Source organism: Hyla sarda, chromosome 2 (assembly GCF_029499605.1).
Source record: "Hyla sarda isolate aHylSar1 chromosome 2, aHylSar1.hap1, whole genome shotgun sequence".
In the NCBI taxonomy this organism is placed as follows: domain Eukaryota; kingdom Metazoa; phylum Chordata; class Amphibia; order Anura; family Hylidae; genus Hyla; species Hyla sarda.
In genome coordinates, this window is record NC_079190.1 from 115,687,870 (window position 1) to 115,711,988 (window position 24,119).

General features: G+C 45.6%; 1 protein-coding gene across 1 annotated transcript in view; it reads right to left on the reverse strand.

Annotated features, from left to right (window-relative positions):
• Nucleotides 1-24,119, reverse strand: part of FAIM2 (Fas apoptotic inhibitory molecule 2) — a 59,275-nt gene that overhangs the window by 21,927 nt on the left and 13,229 nt on the right. The window contains exon 2 of the mRNA XM_056555369.1: nucleotides 17,432-17,612. Coding sequence (XP_056411344.1) covers nucleotides 17,432-17,612 — 181 coding nt within the window. The remainder of the gene's footprint in view (nucleotides 1-17,431; nucleotides 17,613-24,119) is intronic.

The window sequence follows — 24,119 nt, forward strand, 5'->3', positions numbered from 1 at the left end:
GGAGCACAACCTACTCTTGTCCAATCATAAGAGCTACTAACACTGTCTTATGTGTACCGCAAGAGTGGGATGGGAGAGCCCCACAATATCACTAGAAGTCTGCATACCTCCAAGTACTGTTTGCCGAAAAGTTTACAGTAACGTTCCTGCCCAAGATTCCTCACCTGGCTCAGCCATGAACTCCTTAAGCTTCCTTATTTCCTGTGTTGCAGGATTCAATCCAATCTTTTACTGCTCCCATACAGGACTGTGTGATTACCAAGTGTCTTACTGTGTGTGTTATTGATGTAAACATGTGATGAATGTGAAGTCAGTCAGATGATTACAGTATGTAATAGGGATAGAGCAACATCCTGAACCCCCTTGTTAGCACATATGTACATCAGTGTTGGTTAGTGAATACATGTCTTTAGTCAGGAAAAATATATTTGATTGAGTCATAGTCAAATGCACTTCCTTGCAGTTCTTTATGCACTTAGATAAAAATGTTGGGTAAAAACCTGTTGGGAGCCAGAAGTTTACCTTTGTTCCTTGGATAAAAATGCGCCTTAGTTAGTCAGGATGTTTTCTATGTCTCAAATTATCTTATTATATGTATGGTGCTGGCACCACATATCTTATATCCTTGAAGCAAAAGTTTTCAATACCTTCAATGTCACAAAGTGTCACTAAAAGGCCTAAATCTCAGCTGCAGACTTATAGACTTATGCTCTTGTCTCAGTATCATGGACTGACGACAAGTGAAACATCTTCAGAATTTTGCATTGAGATTAACCCATTAAGGATGCCGTATCCATACGCTTCTGTTTTAGGGTCCTTAAGGACTGAAGGTATATGGGTACCCCCCCATGTCAGCGATCGCCGCAAATCGCCGGTCAATTCAGACTGGCGATCTGCGGCGATTCCGGGTCAAACAGTTCTCCGGTGACCCGGAAAATAAGGGGGACACCAAGACACCCCCGATCACCCTGAAGGGATAGGAGTGAGATGGCAGGGGTGCCACCCCTCCTATCCCTGCTACTGGTCATTCAGAAGTGATGACCAATAGCAGATCGGGGGCGGGGGGGTTAAAGTTTGATTCCCCCGCTCTGCCCACTGTAGTTCGGAAAGTGCGAGGGAACCGACGGTGACCGGCGCCGAAGGTCACTTACCATCTGCGGTGGCAGCGGGTGACAATCGGTGGTGGTGATCGGCGGGCGGTGATGACGTGCGGCTGGCTCCCTGCTGCAGACTATGGAAGCCGGTGAGTTACCTAGCAACATCTGGAGGGCTACAGTTTGAAACCACTATACAGAGGTCTCTAAACTGTAGCCCTCCAGATGTTGCTAAACTACAAATCCCAGCATGCCCAGACTGCAAACAGCTGTCTGGGCCCTCATGGCCCTCTAAATCTTGAAAAACTACAACTCCTAGCATGCACGAACAACAAACGTCTGTCTCGCCATGCTGGGAGTTATAGTTGCGTAACTCCAGCTGTTGTATAACTACATCCCCCAGCATGCCTTTCGGCGATCAGCACATGCTGGGATTTGTAGTCTTGCCACAGCTGGAGGCACACTGGTTGGAAAATACTGAGTTAGATAACAGAACCTAACTGAAGGTTTTCCAACTAGTGTTCCTGTTTAGGAAGCACTGGCGTAGAATACCCCTATGTCCACCCCTATGCAATCCCTAATTCAGTCCTCAAATGCGCATGGCGCTCTCTCACTTCGGAGCCCTGTCATATTTCAAGGAAACAGTTTAGGGCCACATATGGGGTATTTCTGTACTCAGGAAGAATTGTGTTACAAATTTTGGGGGGATTTTCCTCCTTTTACCCCTTATGAAAAGGAAAAGTTGGGGGTCTACACCAGCCTGCTAGTGTAAAAAATAAAATAATTTTTACACTAACATGCTGGTGTTACCCCATACTTTTTATTATCACAAGAGGTAAAAGGGAAAAAAGACCGCAAAATTTGTAACGCAATACCCCATATGTGGGCGTAAAATGCTCTGCGGATGCATAACAAGGCTCAGGAGTGAGAGCGCACTATGTAGATTTGAGGCCTAAATTGGTAATTTGCACAGGGGTGGCTGATTTTACAGCGGTTCTGAAAAAAAAAATACCCACATTTTAGAAACTACACCCCTCACGGAACATGACAAGGGGTATAGTGAGTCTGAACACCCCACAGGTGATTGACGAATTTTCGTTAAAGTTGGATGGGAAAATGAAAAAAAAAAAAAAATTTAACTAACATGCTGGTGTTACCCTAAATGTTTCATTTTCACAAGGGAGAATAGGAAAAAAAGACACCCCAAAATTTGTAACCCCATTTCTTCTGAGTAAGAACATACCCTATATGTGAATGTAAAGTGTTCTGCGGGCAAACTACAATGCTAAGAAGAGAAGGAGTGACATTGGGCTTTTGGATAGAAAATGTGTCCAGAATTGAAGGCCATGTGTGTTCACAAAGCCACCATAGTGCCAGAATAATGGACACCCACCACATCTGACCCCATTTTGGAAACTACACTCCTCACTTAATGTAATAAGGGGTAGAGTGAGCATTTGCGCCCCCAAAAGGTGTCTGACAGATTTTTGGAACAGTGGTCCGTGAAAATAAAATTTTTCATTTGCACAGCCCACTGTTCCAAAGATCTGTCAAACGCCAGTAGGGTGTAAATGCTCACTGCACACCTTATTAAATTCTGTGAGGGGTGTAGTTTTTAAAATGGGGTCACATGTGGGGGGGCAGGGGGGGTCCACTGTTCTTGCACCACTGGGGGCTTTGTAAATGCTCATGGCCCCTGAATTCCATTCCTAACAAATTCTCTCTCCAAAAGCCCAATGGCGCTCCTTCTCTTCTGAGCATTGTAGTGCGGCAGCAGAGCCCTTGACGTCCATACATGGGGTATTTCCATACTCAGAAGAAATGGGGTTACAAATTTTGGGGGGCATTTTATCCTATTACCCCTTGTAAAAATGTAAAATTTGGGGAAAAAACTGCATTTCCATTTATACATCCGACTAACGAAAAGTCGTCAAACACCTCTGGGGTGTTAAGGCTCACTGTATCCCTTGCTACGTTCCTCAAGGGGTGTAGTTTCCAAAATAGTATGCCCTGTGTTTTTTTTTTTTGTGTGTTCTGGCACTATAGGGGCTTCTTAAATGTGACATGCCCCCCAAAAATTATTTCAGCATAATTTGCTTTCCAAAAGCCAAATGTGGCTCCTTCTCTTCTGTGCATTTTAGTTCGCCCGCAGTGCACTTGACATCCACACATGGAGTATTTCCATACTCAGAAGAGATGGGGTTACAAATTTTGGGGGACATTTTCTCTTTTTACCACTTGTGAAAAATTAGAATTTTTTTTTTCATTTACACATCCAAATGTAACGATAAGTCATCAAACACCTGTTGGTTGTTAAGGCTCACTGTATCCCTTTTTACATTCCTTGAAGGGCGTAGTTTCCAAAATAGTATGCCATGTGTTTTTTTTTTTTCTTTCTGTTCTGGCATCATAGGGGCTTCCTAAATATGACATGCCCCCCAAAAACCATTTCAGCAAAATTCACTCTCCAAAATCCCATTGTTGCTCCTTCCCTTCTGAGCCCTCTAGTGCACCCACGGAGCACTTTATATCCACATATGAGTTATTCCCTTACTCGAGAGAAATGGGTTTACAAATTTTGGGGGGGGATATCTCTCCTTTTACCCCAGGGTTTATAACGAGGACCGCTGTTCTGAGATTAAATGTCTATTCTTGTGTTTTTCAGCATTTCCTCCTACTGTGTAACAGTTAATAGTTTTTCACTGTGTGAACTGCTGAGTAGCCACAGTAAAAGTTATCAGCCAATCAAGGCACATCACCCTTTTCCCCTGAGACAGGGAGAGGCCCAGTTAGTTAGTTTAGTCAGGCTTTTGACAGAAGTGAGGGAGCATCTCCCTCAGCATCCTCTTGCTCCTCTAATGGTAGTAGGTTTTAATTGTTTTCCACCTGACACCTGTTCCAGAGCCTACTGAAGTGCTTCCTCAGGGATCCTGCTTCCAGGGTGAGAACATTGTCTAAGTGGCGCTCAGGGCGGGTTCATCATTGGCGCTTCTGAAGCACCTGCTCTGGGCCTCGTGCCCGCAGGGGGCCCCGTCACATTCGGGACATCCCTGCCGGCTGCCCAGTGGCGGCGGCTCCTGTGGTCCCGGACTCCTCCTGCTTTTTCTATTTTTCATATTTCCTTATCTGGCCGCACTCGGCAGGCTCAGGTAATGCATCTGGTCTTGTGGGCTGTGACGAGTGACGTCTCCTGCGGCTCCTCTGCACGGCGTCAGGGACGTCATTCATCATTTCCTGCAGCCACGGCCGCTACAGGGCACAGTTTTCTTCATCACACCCCAGCGCTGCAGGAAATGAGAAGTGACGTCCCTGACGCTGTGCAGAGGAGCCACAGGAGACGTCACTCGTTACAGCCCACAAGACCCGACACATTGCCTGAGCCTGCCGAGCGCAGCCTGGTGAGGAAATATGAAAAATAGAAAAAGGAGGAGGAGGGGAAGCAATGAGCAGGGGAGGATTATGAGTGGTGGATGATGATGAGGCAGAGGGGGGTAATGATGAGCATGGGGGGAATGATTGGCAGGGGGTAATGATGAGCAGGGGGGTGGTAATGGTGAGCGGGGGGGTAATGATGAGCAGGGGGGTAAAGATGAGCAGGGGGTAATGATGCGCAGGGGGTAATGATGAGCAGGAGGGTAATGATGAGCAGGGGGGAATGATGAGCAGGGGGGAATGATGAGATGGGGGGAATGATGAGCAGGGGGAATGATGAGATGGGGGAAATGATGAGCAGGGGGGGATGATGAGTGGGGGGGAATGATGAGCAGGGGGGAATGATGAGCAGGGGGGAATGATGAGCAGGGGGCGAATGATGAGCAGGGGGGGAATGATGAGCAGGGGGGATGATGAGCAGGGGGGAATGATGAGCAGGGGGGGAATGATGAGCAGAGGGGGAATGATGAGCAGGGGAAAACACAGGAAAGGAGGTGGAGGGGGGGTAAATGTGGCACAGGGGCTGATAAAAGGGGGAGGAAGGAGGGGGTGGCAAACTGAGGATCAAGGGGAATCAAAGTTGGGGGGGATGATGAGGCATATAGTTCAGGGCTTCCAAGTCATTTATTTTACTTTTATTTTTCCCCCTAAAATTTTCCTGTGAAAATGAGTGTACGTGTTATATGCCAGTGCGTGTCATGCGCAGATAAATACTGTAATTCCTCCCCCCACCCCCTCACATTCAGCAGGGCATCCCTGTTCCCTGAAAGATCTTTTCGGGATACAAGGATGTCCTGGTTACCTTTCTGCAGCCCCGCGTTAACTTCAACCCCTTAAGGACCCGGGGTTTTTCCATTTTTGCATTTTCGTTTTTTCCTCCTTACCTTTAAAAAATCAGAACTCTTTCAATCTTTCACCTAAAAATCCATATGATGGCTTATTTTTTGCGCCAGCAATTCAACTTTGTAATAACGTCAGTCATTTTACCCAAAAATCTACGGCGAAACGGAAAAAAGAATCAATGTGAGACAAAATTGAAAAAAAAATAAACGCCATTTTTTAACTTTTGGGGGCTTCCGTTTCTGCACAGTACATTTTTTCGGTAAAAATGACACCTTCCCTTTATTCTGTAGGTCCGTACAGTTAAAATGGTACCCTACTTATGTAGGTTTGATTTTGTCGTACTTCTGGAAAAAATCAAAACTACATGCAGTATATACGTTTAAAATTGTCATATTCTGACCCCTATAACTTTTTTATTTTTCCGCGTATGGAGGGCTCATTTTTTGTGCCGGGATCTGCAGTTTTTAGCGGTACCATTTTTGCATTGATAAGACTTATTGATCGCTTTTTATTCATTTTTTCATGATATAAAAAGTGACCAAAAATGCACTATTTTGGACTTTGGAATTTTTTTGCGTCCACGCCATTGACCGTGCGGTTTAATTAATTATATATTTTTATAATTCGGACATTTTTGCACGTGGCGATACCACATATGTTTATTTTTATTTACACAGTTTTTTTTATGGGAAAAGGGGGGGTGATTCAAACTTTTAATAGGGGAGGGGTTAAATGATCTTTATTCACTTTTTTTTTTCACTTTTTTTTTGCAGTGTTATAGCTCCCATAGGGACCTATAACACTGCACACACTGATCTTTCACATTGATCATGCCGCTTGACTGCTCATGCCTGGATCTCAGGAACTGAGCAGTCATTCGGCGATCGGACAGCGAGGAGGCAGGTAGGGACCCTCCTGCTGTCCTGTAAGCTGTTTGGGATGCCGCGATTTCGCCGCGGCTATCCCGAACAGCTCCCTGAGCTAACCGGCATGGTTTCACTTTCATTTTAGACGCGGCGTTCAACTTTGAACGTCGCGTCTAAAGGGTAAATAGCGTGCAGCAGCGCGATCAATGCCGCGCTATTAGCCACGGGTCCCGGCAATGGCCCCGCGTTATAGATCGGGAGTGGACTCAGGGCGTACAGGTATGCCCTGGGTCCTTAACAGGTTAAAAATGCAGGGGCCGCTGGGAGGTAGCGCATGTAGGGACACTACTGACATCCCGTGCGTGCACCCATAGGAGCGGAGCAGCGAGGATGCACGCATGGTAAGTTACCTGCACGTCATCTTCAGTGCTCCGACCACCGCTGCTCCGGTCCCAGGACCTACTGCTATGGCCCCTAGGCCATAGCAGTAGATCATGACCCTGGACCAGAGGAGCGGTGGTCGGAACACTGAAGTGGGGCAGTACACAGACATACAGTCTCCAGCCATACACTGTATATGGCTGGAGGCTGTATGTCTGTGGGGGAACTATACTGCACCTAATGTGGGGAACTATACTGCACCTAATGTGGGGAACTATACTGCCAACGTAAGGTGGGGGGACTACAACCTAATGCGGGGGAACTGCAACCTACTGTGGGGGAACTACAATCTAATGTGTGGGAACTGTACTGCCAACCTAATGTGGGGGGAACTGTACTGCACCTAATGCCGGGGAATTGTACTGCACCTAATGCTGGGTAACTGTACTGCACCTAATGCGGAGGAAATGTATTGCACCTAATGCGGGGGAACTGTACTTCACCTAATGTGGGGGAACTGTACTGCACCTAATGTGGGGGATCTGTACTGCACATAATGTGGGGGAACTTTACTGCACCTAATGTGGGGGAACTGTACTGCACCTAATTTGGGGGAACTGTACTGCACCTAATGTGGGGGAACTATACTGCACCTAATGTGGGGAACTATACTGCACCTAATGTAGGGAACTATATTGCACCTAATGTGGGGAACTATACTGCACCTAATGTGGGGAAACTATACTGCACCTAATGTGTGGAAACTATACTGCCAACCTAATGTGGGGGAACTGGGGGTGGGGTTGGTGAAAAAAAGTGCAGTGGAGAAGGACCAGGAAGGCATGGGGGGCTGAAGTGAGGTTGTTTGGGGTGGGGGGGGTGAGATAAGGTAAGTGTGGGTTTGGTAAAGGGGGCAGAGGAGTGTGAAAGGGACTGAGGGGGGGGGGGGGTAGGGGGTGCAGAAAAGTGGAATAGTGGAGAAGGACATGGAGTGTTGAAGGGGGAGGACTTAAAGGTGCACTCCACCCCTAGACATCTTATCCCCTATTCAAAGGATAGGGGATAAGATGTCTGATCGCGGGGGTCCCGACGCTGGGGACCCCCGCAATATAGCATGCAGCACCCACCTGTATCTACTTTCGGCATGGGTGCTGCATGCTATGGGTGCTGCATGCTACATTTTAGGGGTCCCCAGCGGCGGGACCCCCGCGGTCAGACATCTTATCCCCTATCCTTTGGATAGGGGATAAGATATCTAGGGGTGGAGTACCCCTTTAAGGACCAGGGGAGGACTAAGGCTAAGTTTCCAGAGAAGGCAAAAGCACAAGAAAAAAATGCCAAAAAAGTTTCATAACACAGGAAAAAGCAGTAGCAGTTTTTCTGTGTTTTTGCTGGTAAAAAAAAGGGGGAAACCTAGCCTTATGGGTCTCTGGGAGCAGGAGTCTGGAGGAGGACTTAGGGGTCTGGAGGAATTAGGGCTCATCCACACTACGAACTTCCGCCAGCAGAATTTTGCTTGTTTTCAGTGGGATGCTGCTGCTCTGTGCACACTATGGAAGACACAGTGTGTGTTAGTATTATTTTTAGAGGGCATGATGTTTGGCAGTATAATATATAGGGTACACAGGGTTTGACAGTATTATATTTAGGAAGCACAGTCTCTTGAAGGGATATAATGATTGTTGTCTTTATACAGAGGATGAGGATCGGCTGGCAAGGTGAGGAACCAATGATTTCCATGCGTCAAACTATACAGAGGAAGATGGAGCTGGAAGAAGACCTGGTGTCTGGACCAGATGAAGAAGAAAAGGAAAGACAACAGAGAAGACGTCTCCTGTGAGTAATTTTATGTTTGTGTTTTCTCCTAACTGTCCCATTAGGTCTCTCGTCACTTCTAAGTTTTGCAGTAATAATGGATGACACTGTACCCCAATTTGAGGCTCCAGTTGTTACAAAACTACAACTCCTATAATGCCTGAAGCTCCCCAGACATAATGGGTGTTGTAGCTTTGCAACAGCTGGAAAGAGTGACCTGAACTGAAGGGATTTTAGACCATGCACCCCATTTTATTTTAACCGGGGCCTGACTCCTGTGACACCCACCAAAAAAAAAAAAAAAAGGCGACATAGTCTAATATGCCCAGGCCTATTTTTGGTCTCAGTCTGTTCCTAACTTGGCAGGCCCGCAACAAGTCTCAGTGGAAGGGAAGGGGGACTGTCGGGGTGGGGGTGGGGGGGCATCATAATGAAGTGCTCCGTCTTCCAGGCAGCCTTAATCTGGCCCTGGTGGCGCTTTAGGACAAGAGGTCTCTAGCACTAGGATAAGGGTGTGGAAATCCTCAGGGCCACATTCATCCCCGTGACCAACTCGCAGCTGGGGGGCCCTCTGCCAGATGCTCTCACAAAGTGATGTCCAGGCTTTTCCTGATAAAACGTAGGTGTGGGACCTTTCTAGTTTCCACAAACTGCCCTTGTGAAGACCCTGGTGGTATGCACGACTAAAAGGAACCCTGTCAGCGAGGTACCCAGTCCGTGTCTATGTTACCCAGTAAATCTGTCTGCAGTCTAGTAACCCCCACATAGTGAGAAAGGGCCAAGCCAGGTCTCACAGAGGTCCTGCATGTCCGAAGCGTTCCAGATTTCCATAACCTTCTAGCCTATAACATTGCAACAGGAAACTAGCTCCTAAAGTTAAGTGTTAGCAACCAGTCAGTAAGCTAAAGTCAAGATTGTCAAATTTCACCAGTCAGTGTAAATCCCTGAGTCAAGTCTGTCCAGATGGTCTCTGCAAGTACATCTAGTCCCAAATTTTTCAGTTAACTCCGACTGTGGCTTCCCATGACTGCTTCAATTGGTGTTGTGGTAAGTGAACTTTGTCTGCAGGACTACTACCACCAGCATCACCACACATACAGTGACCCCCGACCTACGATGGGCCCGTAATGCGATAATTTCAACATATGATGGCCTCTCAGAGGCCATCGCATGTTGAAGGCAGCATCAACATACGATGCTTTTGTATGCTGGGGCCATCGCATAAACGGCTATCCGGCAGCGCAAACTGCTTCAGCTGCCGACGGATAGCCGTTTAAGGTGCCCCGTGTGCTGCGATGATGATCACTGAACTGTCCCCGGCACTCCGGACCGTCTTCTTCAGGATCCCCTGCATGGCGTTGCTCTCCTTCGTCGTCATCACCTCACACGCCGTCCGGTCATCCAATAGGAGCGGCGTGCGTAGCAAAGTGATAACGGCGATGAAGAGTGACGATCCCGGGCAGCAGTGACAGTCTGGAGCGGCGGGGACACCCTGGGGATGCGGCGACATCCAGGGCAGCGGTGACAGTCCGGAGCGGCAGGGACAGGTGAGTATAACTTCCTATACTTATTGCACGGATCCCTCAACATAATATGGTTTCAACTAACGATGGTTCATTTGGAACAAATTACCATGGTATGTTGAGGGATCACTGTACCTGTTTATACCACACTCCTAGTGTCATGAACTGACCACCAGCCAGCCGAATATCCTGAACCCAATCCTCTGCCTACTACAATTTTATGTGCTGTAGAATTCACATCATACAATCACTCTCCTGCTTCAGCTACTCTTTGTTTATAATAAGCCTGTGAACATACAATTTAAGCCACACAGTATTTATTGGCAAATGGAACATGACTGTGGCTAGGAATTTACAACAATTTACAACAGTAGGACCCCATAGCAAAATCTTAAGGATATGTCAGCTATGTGCACAATCTTTGGTCCATATTTGCAACCTCAAAAAAGCTGCAATAATCAAATCAGCTATTTTTGTGATAAATATTGCCTAGAAAGGTGCAAAATCCATTAAACATTTTCAACAGTTTTACTTTGGTTATCAGACAATACCAATTCTACCATTGCAATTTTCAGGGCAAACCATTTTAAAGAAAAGCCCACAATGAGCAAACAGTAAAGAAAATGACTATTTATTTGGCTTCAGAAAAGATCAGTGAGGCTTGGTTCACACATAGGAGACAATTCAGACAGCGGTCTTAAAGGGGTACTCCGATGAAAACCTTTTTTCTTTTAAATCAACTAGTGGCAGAAAGTTAAACATATTTGTAAATTTCTTCTATTAAAAAATCTTAATCCTTCCTGTACTTATTAGCTGCTGAATATTACAGAGGAAATTCTTTTCTTTTTGGAATGCTCTCTGATTACATCACGAACACAGTTCTCTCTGCTGATGTCATTATAACGCTTTATTTATTGTTGTCCTTAATTGGATTTGAACCCACGTCCCCAGCACTGCTAACCACTGAGCCACCATGCTGCCCTTAGCAACATCTGCTATGCATGGTTGCTAAAATGGACTGAGATGTCAGCAGAGAGCACTGTGTTCGTGATGTCATCAGTGTTCCAAAAGGAAAGGAATTTCCTCTGTAGCATTCAGCAGCTAATACGTACTGGAAGGATTAAGATTTTTTAATAGAAATAATTTACAAATATGTTTAAATTTCTGCCACCAGTTGATTTAAAAGAAAAAGGTTTTCACCCGAGTACCCGTTTAAGTAAAACCCCACCAGTGTATTGTGGTATTGGATATTTTTAGGAGTCGAATTCCTCTTGAAAAACTCCAGGTGTATTTAAATCAGTCCCATGCAGCAGCCTCAGAAATGGCAGCTATAAGCTGGTGTAGATTTCCACAAAAATGTGTTAATGGTAGGGGCCACTTAGCAAGCTTGGCTCAGATAGGGGAAAAAAAGTCTCAAATTCTTTAGACTTTTTCAGGCCCAGACTAATAAATTCCCCCATGGTATTCTGGTTAGTTTGTAGCTAAAACCAGGAGTGGAACCAACACAGAGACAAATTCTAAAATAAAGATTTGATCTTGGTTTTGGCTGCAAATTCTGACCTAAATACTTAATGTAACCCCAGCAGTGAGAAACCAAAATCTCAAATACAGGTTGGGGGGGGGGGGGGGGGTTGATAGCAAGGCTTGTGTCATTGTAGGAGAGATGAGACAGGTAACCTGATTCTATGATAATGCTAACAGACACATTACAACACCTTGAACAATTGTAAAGTCCCAGTACAGAACATGGTTCTGTACTTCCCTTAGGCCCTGTCAGGTTGAGTCCCTCAGTGACCTGGGGACTCTCATGCAGTGTCTCCCCTGCTGTTAACATAGTGTCATTTATTGTCAAAGGATTATAGTCAGTGTATTAATGTATAGCTAGTCTAAAGGACCTGTGAGATGTCTAAAGGACCTGTGGATTGTCACATGTTATGTTGTCACATGATGTTATCCAGAGAGCCCCAGCTTACCCTATGACCCGTAGCTTTGGCTCAGCCCCCCTCTATATAAGGGGGCAGCCATTACAACTCTTCTCTCTTCCATCAGTTTACTGAGACCAGCAAAAACCAGAGATCTCAGTGCAAGTGACCAGCACCTGGAAGGCCGCAAAGCTCCAGTCATTCCAGTAAACAAAAGTCTATGTCTACTACCTATAGTCAAGTGCAGCATAAAGTCAAGATTCTAAAGTCTATTACAAGTCTAATTGGTCACAGCAAGCTGTGAGGTCCTTCTGTGTTCCTGGCCACCTCTCTGGGATTCTGGCCTAGCTGTGAAGATAATAACATCTATCTGAACTCAGTAAAGCCTCTGTTAAACCATAACTTGGTTGTGGACTCTCCTTTCACTACCTAGCCATTGGAATAGCGAAGATACTGTTCGTGTGGTTCCGGTACCCAAAAAACACTCTGGCGTCACGAACATTAGGGGTTAACAACACCTTGCCCCGGGGGTTATACCTTCTTGCCCCCTTCACCTACACCGCTACACCCCGTGGTCCCGCCATCACTGTGGGTCACCACACAATATTTTTTTCTATGTAATACATTATTTGGTGCCCTGATCATTGAGAACTACGCCATTACTTAGAGTGTGATGCCTTACATCTCCATTCCTGGAAGGTGGGTTGTCCATGTGTATGTATGTCGTGTCTGGCCCAGGAGAAACTGTCTCCAACCTCAGACTGTATATAGGATAAGGGTGCCCTGGCATCACAAAGTGATAAGGTATTTCCCTACACCACCCGTGGTACCACATCTCTTTTGGTGTCCGCAAGCATGATTCGGGTATGTGCCTAAGAAAACCCCCAGTCTGAACTGTATCCTAGAAGCTGAAGGGAGCGTGCGACAGATTGTGCGCCAGAATTACTGTACGGGGCTTTGCTTATGCAGACCAGTGCCAACGAAATAGAGGGGAACACTTTATTAACGGCCATACAGTGTGTGAAGATTGTTATCAGAGACTGTGTAATTCAAGATTGTCCCCCATGTGCATGCAGCGCAACAAACTCATGCTGCGCCACAGGATTCAAACTGCCCCAGGAGGGGTTAATCCAGAAAGCGTTAAGCGCACAAATAATTCCTGCTAGACTAAATGCCCCACCCCCAAGCGTGGGAACCAAGTTTCTGTGCCAAAACCAAAGTGGAACTCAGGACTGCCCCCTTGTTGCACAGGGGATGGTTGAAGAGGCTGCATGACGCATTTCCTGTTGGCGGCCATTTTGGGGGAGCCTGCTATAAAGCAAACAGCAGGACTCCACCCACCAGCTTTCCCTCGTATGATCGGAGCGGAGACAGAGAGGACCAGGATGGCGAAGAAACCGTGTGAGAGACTAAGCCAAGCGAGTCCGCAACAAGTGGTGGTGGCTTCCCCTGAAGTTTTTGCTGCCCTAGCTATCGGGCTAAAGGACCGCGTCGGTGATGCCAGAAGGTCGCCAGAGATTCCCGGTGACTGTGGAAGTGCTGAAATGCTGTCCCCACCGTCCTCGAGGGCACCATCACCCGTGAGGTTCTTGTCCCACTTCACTTCGTGGGGGTCCTGGGCAGAGATTAGAAGCAAGGAGTCGGAGGTGTGTAGTCCTTCAGGGGCCGGGTTCACCATGTTATCCTCTTAATCAAGTTCCGATCAGGCATCCACCGCTGTTCCCAAGCTAGAGCCTCCTGTGAGGCCCAGGTTACCACCGCTTCCCTGATGGGTATTCAGAGACAGGCCTTAGTCCCTTTTCCATAAAAATAGAAGTTGACCCGCGACTGGGCATCTCAGTTGCTAGAGCCAGTGACAGTTTCACTACCATCCGCCATGCCAAGGGAGAAACTTCAGCTCCCAAAGACAGCGCCACGGCCCCCAAGCAACAAAGTTTGGCCAGATGAGCAGGTACTAATGGTCACTACAGCAGCTCCTGTGGCAGGTACTGCTTCCATACAGGTGGTTGTTACAGTCAGCCCCCACATCTCGGGGTCACAACTTTCCAGGGTCTTACAACCCCAACGGATGCACCTCGTCCACCCAAGTATCTGGCTGCGAAAGTAGAAAGAGGCTGCCTGCATGAGTGGGATCCTCAGCCTCCAACATACTCAGAAGATCTGCATCAGCGGAGGAGGTGAGACACAATAATGCACACCCCGTAAGTCACTTCAGTTTTGTTTGGCGAAAAAGCCTCCAGTTTTGTTGTTCCAGTTCAGGCAAACAAGGCCTGTTGTTATGTCTTAGGTCCTAATACAATTTTTCTACCAGCCTGTGCAGGACATTTGTTAAAATGCTCCAGAACTAATGTCTATTCTGTTGTTTGCATATTCACCAGCCTATGCAGGACATTCATAAAAATGCCCCAGGACTGCTCCTTGTTTCTTTTATCCAAGTTCTGCAACAGTTCAAGAAAAAGTGCCTTGCCTTGGGCCAAGAAGAAACCGATAAGCTTATATGTGTCTGGTTATTCTGTGAACTCTCTTAATATTCTTATACCTTCCGGGTTGGTTGCCAACTCTTAAAGTGCCTTTGCTAAAATATTGTCTAGTCAGGATTGTCTAGAGAGAGGTAAAAAAATGTATCCTAGATAGTCTTGACATGTTCTTATGCAGTAATACAGTCTTATTTTATGTTATTGTGCTTTAATTAAATGCTGTTGTAGTAAAAGTGTAAAGCCAGACAGTAAACAAATGTCTTATTATCAAAAGCAGTCAGAAATGTATATTGTGGTAGGATGTATTTCTCTTTATGTTTCATGTAGTCTGTCTTATTTGTCTCCTGAAGCGCAGAAGGGCCCCTGGAATTCAAGGGGGTACGTAGGAGGAAATTTAATCATGGAAGGAAGTGTCTGTCTGTGCCCTTGTGTGTCCTTGGGTGTGGCCAATGAGGCGAGCTCGACCTTCGTCACAGGGAGAAGATGCTAAAACCAATAGGCCTGTGGCACAGGACCGGTTGCAAAGAATAGCCTACGGCAGCGCCAGCCCACCTCCAGAGAGTTCCCTTGGTCGTGACTGCTGTAGCCCAAGAAGTACCTCAAGGCCAGTTAAATGTTTGTTTTGTCTTTCATGTTAGTGAGTCCATCCCCTGCAGTTGCAAGACTCATATATTCCACATATTCAGGTATTCTAATGTTGGCACTGTTTACAAAATTAGTCCTCCACAAGGCGCCAACTATATACTGGAAGAGACTTTACGCCAAAAATAAACTTTTTCTCCTACCTCAAAGAGACTGCCCTTCACCACTCCTCAGCCGCCGGACGGGGCGGCTGCGTTTTAGAGGAGAAGTTTGTGGTGTTCCAGCACCAATGGCTGTCCTGTGGCACCAGGTTGCTTTGGGCAGCCTTGCAGCACAAGTGTTGGGCCCACTGAGAGACTGATCATGGTATTGATTATGCTTTGCAGTTTATTATTAAATTAATATATTTTTAATAATTATTTTGTTGTTATTCTGATGTATGTTAAATGTAATGTAATGTATGTACCATTAAAAAAGAAGCTGAGTAAACCCCATGTCACCCTGCCTGTCAATAGCAACCCCAAAATTCTTCCCCATATCGTGTAGTGGGGGGGAGGAGTGGCCCTAGTTGAGTCTAAGTTCAGTTGTTCCTGAGTCACAGTGTGGTAAAGGTGTGTTGTGTGTAGAAGCCTCAATGGAAGGCCCAGATAAAATTTAAGCAAGCCGGTCATTATACAAGGATCACCCGCATGGTGCAAATTCATGCCCTGACAGAGAACGCTACAGACCTTGACAGAACCCTATTTACAAGGATTAATCTACCTGTCTTTCAAGTCAGTATCAATTCTTTTGGTGAAAGCACCACAAGTTCCAGAAAGGCAACAGAGCTCCCAAGGGGTTATGCTGCATCCTCTTACTCTGCACCAGACTGTACGTGTAATACCATCTGCACCCTGCTCAGTAAAGACAATTATCCGTAACCTGACGTCGGTGTGTTCCTTTACTCTCCGTGTCTGGCCCAGGAGAAGTTGTCTCCAACCTCGGACAGTGTATAGGATAACAGTGCCCTTGCCTCATGAAGTGATAAGGTATTTCCCTACAACACCCGTGGTACCACATGTACATTGCTAATCTACATGGAAAAGGCCATCAAAATCAGCTTGATCAATTTACATGTTTCTAGTCCTTCTATTCACACACAGTGAAAGGGACCACAGGAAAAAAACTATTAGGTTGAGAAAATGTGGTCTGTTCAAGTGGAGGGGAGGGGTCCAGAACAAAAGGGTCAGGGGCCAAAAATGCATCATGTCCGACCCATAGCAAACATTCCTGGCACTCACCAGATGATTACAAGCAAAAATATAACTTTACAGTAACCCCCCGACATGCGATGGCCCCGACATATGATAAAATCGACATATGATGGCCTCTCAGAGGCCATCGCATGTTGATGTCAGCATCGACATACAATGCTTTTATATGTCGGGGCCATCGCATTAACTGCTCTCCGACAGCACAAAATGCATAAGCTGCTGTCGGATAGCAGTTTAAGCATCCCGGACAGGTTCGCTTACCTATCCCCGCTGCTCCGGGTCCACTTCGCGATCCTCCGGCGTCTTCTGTATCTTCTCCAGGGTCCAGGCCTCGCTTTCTGGTGTTGTTATTACGTCACTACGCACGCCGTGCCGGCGCAGCAGCGTAATAACGTCACCAGAAAGAGAGGCCCGGACCCTGCAAAGGATGCGGAAGAAGCCAGAGGATCCCGAAGAAGACACCAAAGCAGCGGGACAGCATCTGGAGCCCCTAGGACAGCATCGGGAGCGGTGAGGACGCGATCCGGAGCCGCGGGGACTGGTGAGTATAACTTCCTATACTTTACATTGCACGGATCCCTCAACATACGATGGATTCGACAAACGATGGGTCGTTTGGAACGAATTACCATCGTATGTTGAGGGACCACTGTATTACATAGTAAAGGTGAGAATAACAGGACACGTTTGGGCAATAGCCTTCCACTGCGGACAGGAGAGGACAGCTATTGTCAGAACACAACTTGTTATTCTTTCCTTCACTGTGAAATAAAGTTCTACCTTTGCTTCTAATCATCTGATGAGTTCTGGAATTATCAGCTATACTATACCCTGATTTTGTCCACCACAAGCACCACCATCTTATGGAAGTGCTGTGACACCTATCCATCAGCTTTCTCAGTTGATGTTGGTCGAGGACTCCAAACATTTTATGCAGTTGTCCAAACCCACCAGTGGTGGTAGGTTTGTCCACTTTTAGGGTACATTCCCACACGTCGTATTTGCTGCGTATTTGCTGCTGCGTATTTTATTTTCTCTGTTGAAGTCAATGGGTAGGAAAATACGCAGCACCAAATACGCAGCAAATACGCAGCAAAATACGCCGTGTGGGAACGTACCCTTAAGGTTTATGGGCACCTAAACAGTTGAGGCAACAGAGGTATCTGGAAAGCTGCAAAAACTTAGAATACTTTTATGATTCAGTAATACAGAGGATCCTTAATGTGTAAGGATGTATATTTACCTATGTCCTCCTGTGTCCAGTTGGGATATTGGGTCATAGTTGGAGGTGTTTTAAGAAAACCAGCCTTCTTCTCATCTGATGTGGCTTCCTCATAGGAAGGAGGGGCTTGAGGAGCCATGGTAACTGACTGCATTTCTGCATTACCTCCTCCACTCTCCGGGGGCTTGTTATTCACAGAAACCTTGAGAAAAAGTTTTACAATTAGTGCAATGATATAACCAAGTACACTATACACTGTATCTTAATGAACGTTGGACAACCTGGAGAAATTCCAGCTTGCAGGATACTGAGCGCTCAGTTTTTTTGAGAAAGCTTGGCAATGTAGCATACATAATGTCCACTTAAAGGGGTACTTCGGTGAAAACCTTTTTTCTTTTAAATCAACTGGTGGCAGAAAGTTAGACATATTTGTAAATTACTTCTATTAAAAAATCTTAATCCTTCCTGTACTTATTAGCTGCTGAATACTACAGAGGAAATTATTTTCTTTTTGGAATGCTCTCTGATGACATCACAAGCACAGTTCTCTCTGCTGCCATCATTATAATAATAATAATAATAAAAACACTTTATTTATTGCTGTCCTTAGTGGGATTTGAACTCAAGTCCCCAGCACTGCAAGGCAGCAGTGCTAACCACTGAGCCACCATGCTGCCCTTAGCATACATCTGCTATGCATGGTTGCTAAAATGGACAGAGATGTCAGCAGAGAGCACTGTGCTCGTGATGTCATCAGTGTTCCAAAAAGAAAGGAATTTCCTCTGTAGCATTCAGCAACTAATAAGTACTGGAAGGATTAAGATTTTTTTAATAGAAGTAATTTACAAATATGTTTAACTTTCTGCCACCAGTTGATTTAAAAGAAACAAGGTTTTCACCGGAGTACCCCTTTAACCCCTTAAAGACTCAGGGTTTTTCCGTTTTTGCACTTTCATTTTTTCCACCTTACCTTCAAAAAATCATAACCCCTTCAATTTTCCACCTAAAAATCCATATTATGGCTTATTTTTTGCGTCGTCAATTCTACTTTGCAGTGACATTAGTCATTTTACCCAAAAATGCACGGCGAAATGGAAAAAAAATCATTGTGCGACAAAATCAAACAAAAAATGCCATTTTGTAGCTTTTGGGGGCTTCAGTTTCTACGCAGTGCATATTTCAGTAAAAATGACACCTTATCATTATTCTGTAGGTCCATACGGTTAAAATTATACCCTACTTATATAGGTTTGATTTTGTTGCACTTCTGGAAAAAATCATAACTACATGCAGGAAAATTTATACGTTTAAAAATGTCATCTTCTGACCCCTATAACTTTTTTATTATTACACGTACAGGGCGGAATGAGGACTCAATTTTTGCGCCGTGATCTGAAGTTTTTATCGGTATGATTTTTGTTTTGATTGGACTTTTTGATCACTTTTTATTCATTTTTTAATGGTATAAAAAGTGACCAAAATACGCTTTTTTGGACTTTGGAATTTTTTTGCGCGTACACCATTGACCGTGCGGTTTAATTAATTATATATTTTTATAGTTCGGACATTTATGCACGCGGCGATACCACATATGTTTATTTTTATTTTTTTTACACTGTTATTTTTTTATGGGAAAAGGGGGGTGATTCAAACTTTTATTAGGGAAGGGGTTAAATGACCTTTATTAACACTTTTTTTTCCTGTTTTTTTGCAGTGTTATAGGTCCCATAAGTCCATAGGGACACACTGATCTTTTAGACAGATCACAGGCGTGTATTAACACGCCTGTGATCAGTGTTATCTGCACTTGACTGCTCCTGCCTGGATCTCAGGCACGGAGCAGTCATTCGCCGATCGGACACCGAGGAGGCAGGTAAGGGCCCTCCCGGTGTCCTGTCAGCTGTTCGGGACGCCGCGATTTCACCGCGGCGGTGCCGAACAGCCCGACTGAGCAGCCGGGTCACTTTCACTTTAGAAGCGGCGGTCAGCTTTGACCGCCGCTTCTAAAGGGTTAATACCGCACATCGCCGCGATCGGCCATGTGTGGTATTAGCCGCGGGTCCCGGCCGTTGATGAGCGCCGGGACCGATGCGACATGATGCGGGATCGCGGCGCGATCCTGCTTCATATTGCGGGAGCCGGCGCAGGACGTAAATATACGTCCTGCGTCGTTAAGGGGTTAAAGAAGTTTTTCAGCTAAGTACTAAGTATTCATAGCCTGTGTTGTTCAGACTGCTGTGTCACCAGCCAATATCAGGATTGGTAAATAATACAAATGGTTGTGGATGGTTCACACTATAAAATACAATGTATACCGAGGTCGCTGTGTTGCACGATACCCTTCGTGCCAAAAAACACTCTGAGAATTTACACGACTGGATACAGTCCTCTAAGTATGTATATACTAGAAACATAGAATGTTTCAGCAGATAAGAACCATTTGGCCCATCTCGTCTGCCCAATAATCTTAATCCTATCAATAGTCCTTGGCCCAATCTTATATGAAGGATAGCCTTATGCCTATCCCATCCACTCCTTCACTGTATTTGCAGCGACCACTTCTGTAGAAAGGCTATTCCATGCATCCAGTCCTCTCTGAGTAAAGTAATACTTCCTGATATTACTTTTAAACCTTTGCCCCTCTAATTTAAAACTATGTCCTCTTGTGGTAGTTTGTCTTCTTTTAAATAAGCTCTCCTCCTTTAACGTGTTGATTCCCTTTAAAGTTTCTATCATATCTTCTCTGTCTCTTCTTTCTTCCAAGCTATACATATTAAGGTCCTTTAATCTTTCCTGGTAAGTTTCATCCTGCCATCCACGTACTAGTTTAGTAGCTCTTCTCTGAACTCTCTCTAGAGTATCTATATCCTTCAGGAGATACGGCCTCCAGTACTGCGCACAATACTCCAAGTGAGGCCTCACGAGTGTTCTGTACACCGGCATGAGCACTTCTCTCTTTCTATACCTCTCCCTATACAAACAACCAAGCATTCTGCTAGCATTTCCTGCTGCTCTATTACATTGTCTTCCTACCTTTAAGTCTTCTGGAAAAATTACTCCTAAATCCCTTTTCTCAGTTGCCAGAGTTCTGACCATTCTTCTAGTTTGCCTAAATCCTTTTCCATTTGGCATATCCCTCCAGGAACATCAACCCTGTTACATATCTTTGTGCCATCAGCAAAAAGACACACCTTACCATCGAGACCTTTTGCAATATCACTAATGAATATATTAAACAAAACTGGTCCCAGTACAGATCCCTGAGGTCCCCACTGGTAACAAGACCTTGCTCTGAATATACTCCATTGACTACAACCCTCTGTTGTCTGTCACTCAGCCACTGCCTAATCCACTCAACAATATTGGAGTCCAAGCTCAATGACTGCAGTTTATTGATAAGTCTTCTATGTGGGACAGTGTCAAAAGCCTTGCTAATATCTAGATATGTTATGTCTACTGCTCCTCTGCCATCTATTATTTTAGTCACCCAGTCAAAAAAATCAATAAGATTTGTTTGACATGATATCCCTGAAGTAAACCCATGTTGTTTTTCATCATGCAAACCATTGGATTTTATATGTTCCACAATCCTATCCTTTAGTAGGGTTTCCATTAGTTTCCCCACTATTGATGTCCGACTTACTGGCTTATGGTTGCTTGATTCTCCCTACTACCTTGTGAATGGGCACAACATTTGCTAATTTCCAATCTTCCGGGACGACTCCTGTTACCAGTGATTGGTTAAATAAACATGTTAATGATTTTGCTAGCTCACCACTAAGCTCTTTTAAATGCACTACTAAAACAAAAATAAATAAATAACTGGCTAGTTACTAGCTAAAATATTTATTAAACTATTAATTGAAAGTCACAGCTATAGCGGCCCTTGCCACAGACGAGATACATGCATATGATTTAGCAATAAATGATGAGGGTAAAAAGATGATAAAAATCAGTATTAAGTCCAATGAAAGACTGCCTGCATGAAAATGTATATATAGTCACTAAAGTCACAGATAGGTAAGTTAAGTATATATAAACATATGAGACAGTTGGTGCGCTGCACCACTCACCACACGACAGCCGGCAAATAGAGCGAGGTCCCCGCAGCTTTCAGTGGAGATATGCGATCTGGGTAGCAGTACATCAATGCAAAGAGCCATTCTTCCTAATGCTTGCAGACTGGCACGGACATGTGTCCAGCCCAAAATGTTAGTCTGCGGCTCCGGAGAGTACTGATTCTCACGATCTGATCTTGCTGCAGGCCGTGATGGAAGTGGCTGTAGTTGGTAGCAGTGGTTGGTGGTGGGTTCAGCAGAGAGTGGTGGACTTTGCTTATATGCTGGCCGGCGCTAACAAAATAGAGGGGGAGCACTTTATTCACAGCTATACAGTGGGTGAATATTATAATAGACTGTGTTGTTACTACTGCCTGCTCGGCTCAAGCTGTGCCACAATGAGAAAAGAAAGTTCCAGCTATGCAGGTGTTAACTGGTGCCTGCGATCAAATGTGCACCTGAAGATCCAAGCTCTGCCCACCACTGACCTCTGGGAGCAATGCCTCTTCATAAGCAAGAAGGCACCAAAGTGTCCCCCTGTGATGCACCGGGGAAGATCTTTCCAGCTGGACCTTACAGGAAGTCTGTTGGGTGCCTTCATCCTTAAAATACTGCACCTGCCACCACTGCTCACTGGAGCTGTCCTATTACCCGAAACAGCAAGTGAGTGGTAGATAGAATCCAGCACCGAATCCACAGGGGAGACAATCCACCCATCAAGGAGAGACAGCGGCCGGTGGTGCCACCAATTTATTAGAACGTAAAGAAAATGGTGGCGGAAATGAAAGAGGCCAATGTGATAAAGGAGAGCCAAAGCCCGTGGGCTGCACCACTCGTGCTGGTTAAAAATAAGAACCAGACCATCCGATGATTCTGCATTGACTACCACAAGTTGAATAACATTACACATAAGGATGCATACCCCCTGCCATGGATCGAGGAATCACTGGCCACGAAGTTCACTAACAAGAATAGAGAGATATGTCAGGTCCCCATTTAAGATGTGAGGTCGGTGGTGCTACAATCTAACACAGAGACCATGCTTTGGTGTAGAGCCTGTCCAGGCTTGAAGAAACGGGGTTATCAATTTCTCCTGGAACCTATTCACTTAGAAAGCTACCCACTTGTTAAAGCCGCCAAGAGCCTTGTGACTGTCTCCAATGGGCGAGTTCCAGACAGATTGGTGAACCTCAGTGATATGCCTGCTGAGGGCCAGAGCCGAACAAATCCAGAACACTGATGGGTGCAACTTAATGTCGGAGATGATTCCACTCCTCCGGATCAAGCCAACGGAGTGATAAACGTGGCAAAGAGACATCATCAGGCGTTCAGTAAGCATCCTACTGATTTTGGGAAAACTTCTCTGATCCAGCACCGAATCCATAGGGGCGACAATCCGCCCATCAAGGAGAGACACTGACCGGTGGCGCCACCCATTTATCAGAACGTAAAGAAAATGGTGGCGGAAATTAAAGAGGCGAATGTGATACAGGGGAGTCAGAGCCAATGGGTCGCATCCCTCATGCTGGTTAAAAAGAAGGATGGGACCATCTGATTCTTCGCTGACTATCACAAGTTGAATAACATTACACATAAGGATGCATACCCCCTGCCATGGATCGAGAAATCACTGACCGCATTAGGCTCTGCTGCTTATTTCTCCACTCTGGACCTCACCACCGGATACCAGGTGCCATGGAGCCAGAGGATTGAGAGTAGACGGCCTTCACCACTTTCCCATGGGCCTGCTTGAGTTTAAGAGTATGCTGTTCAGGCTCTGTAATGCCCCAGCAATCTTTTAGCGCTTGATGGAGAGATGTCTTGGCCATCTGAATTTCCAGAGCGTCCTCTTATGGATGATGTTATCGTCTATTCAAAAACTTATGAAGAACACTTGATGCATCTGTCCAACGTCTTTGACGTACTGATATGGCACGGCCTGAAGAGCAAGCCATCCAAGTGCCACTTGTTAAAGCCCAAGGTCCAGTACCTTGGCCATGTGGTGAGCACAGAAGGAGTCCAGCCAGATCCCGGTAAGGTGGCTTCAGTCAAGGATTGGCCTGCTTCTACCACCATCCGAGAGGTCCGAAGCTTCCTGGGTTTCGCTGGCTATTACTGCCGTTTCATCCCATACTTCGCCCAAGTGGTTGAGCTGAATGCTCTATTGCAGGGAAGAACCAGAGATCATTATAATAGGAGACTCCCCATCTACTGGGCTGAAGAACAGGAAGATGCTTTCCGAGATCTGAAGCATCTACTCACCCAACCTCCAATCTTGGTGTATGCGGATTATACACAACCATTCCGACCTTACACAGATGCAAGTTTTCAAGGCGTGGGAGCTGTCCTATCGCAAGTGCAGGACAACCAGGAATGTGTAATTGCCTACGCCAGCTGGAATCTGCGAGAAGCAGAGAAAAATGATAACAACTACAGTTCTTTCAAGCTGGAGCTCCTAGCTCTTGTGTGGGCGGTGACTAAGAAATTCAAGGACTATCTTGCGGCTATGCCGTTTACCGTCTACACTGATAACAACCCAGTAGTGCACCTCAATACAGCAAAAATTTACACTCTAGAGCAAAGTTGGGCCTTCAGACTTGCGAATTACAGTTTCACGATAAAGTACAGGAGTGGCAAGTCCAATGACAGTG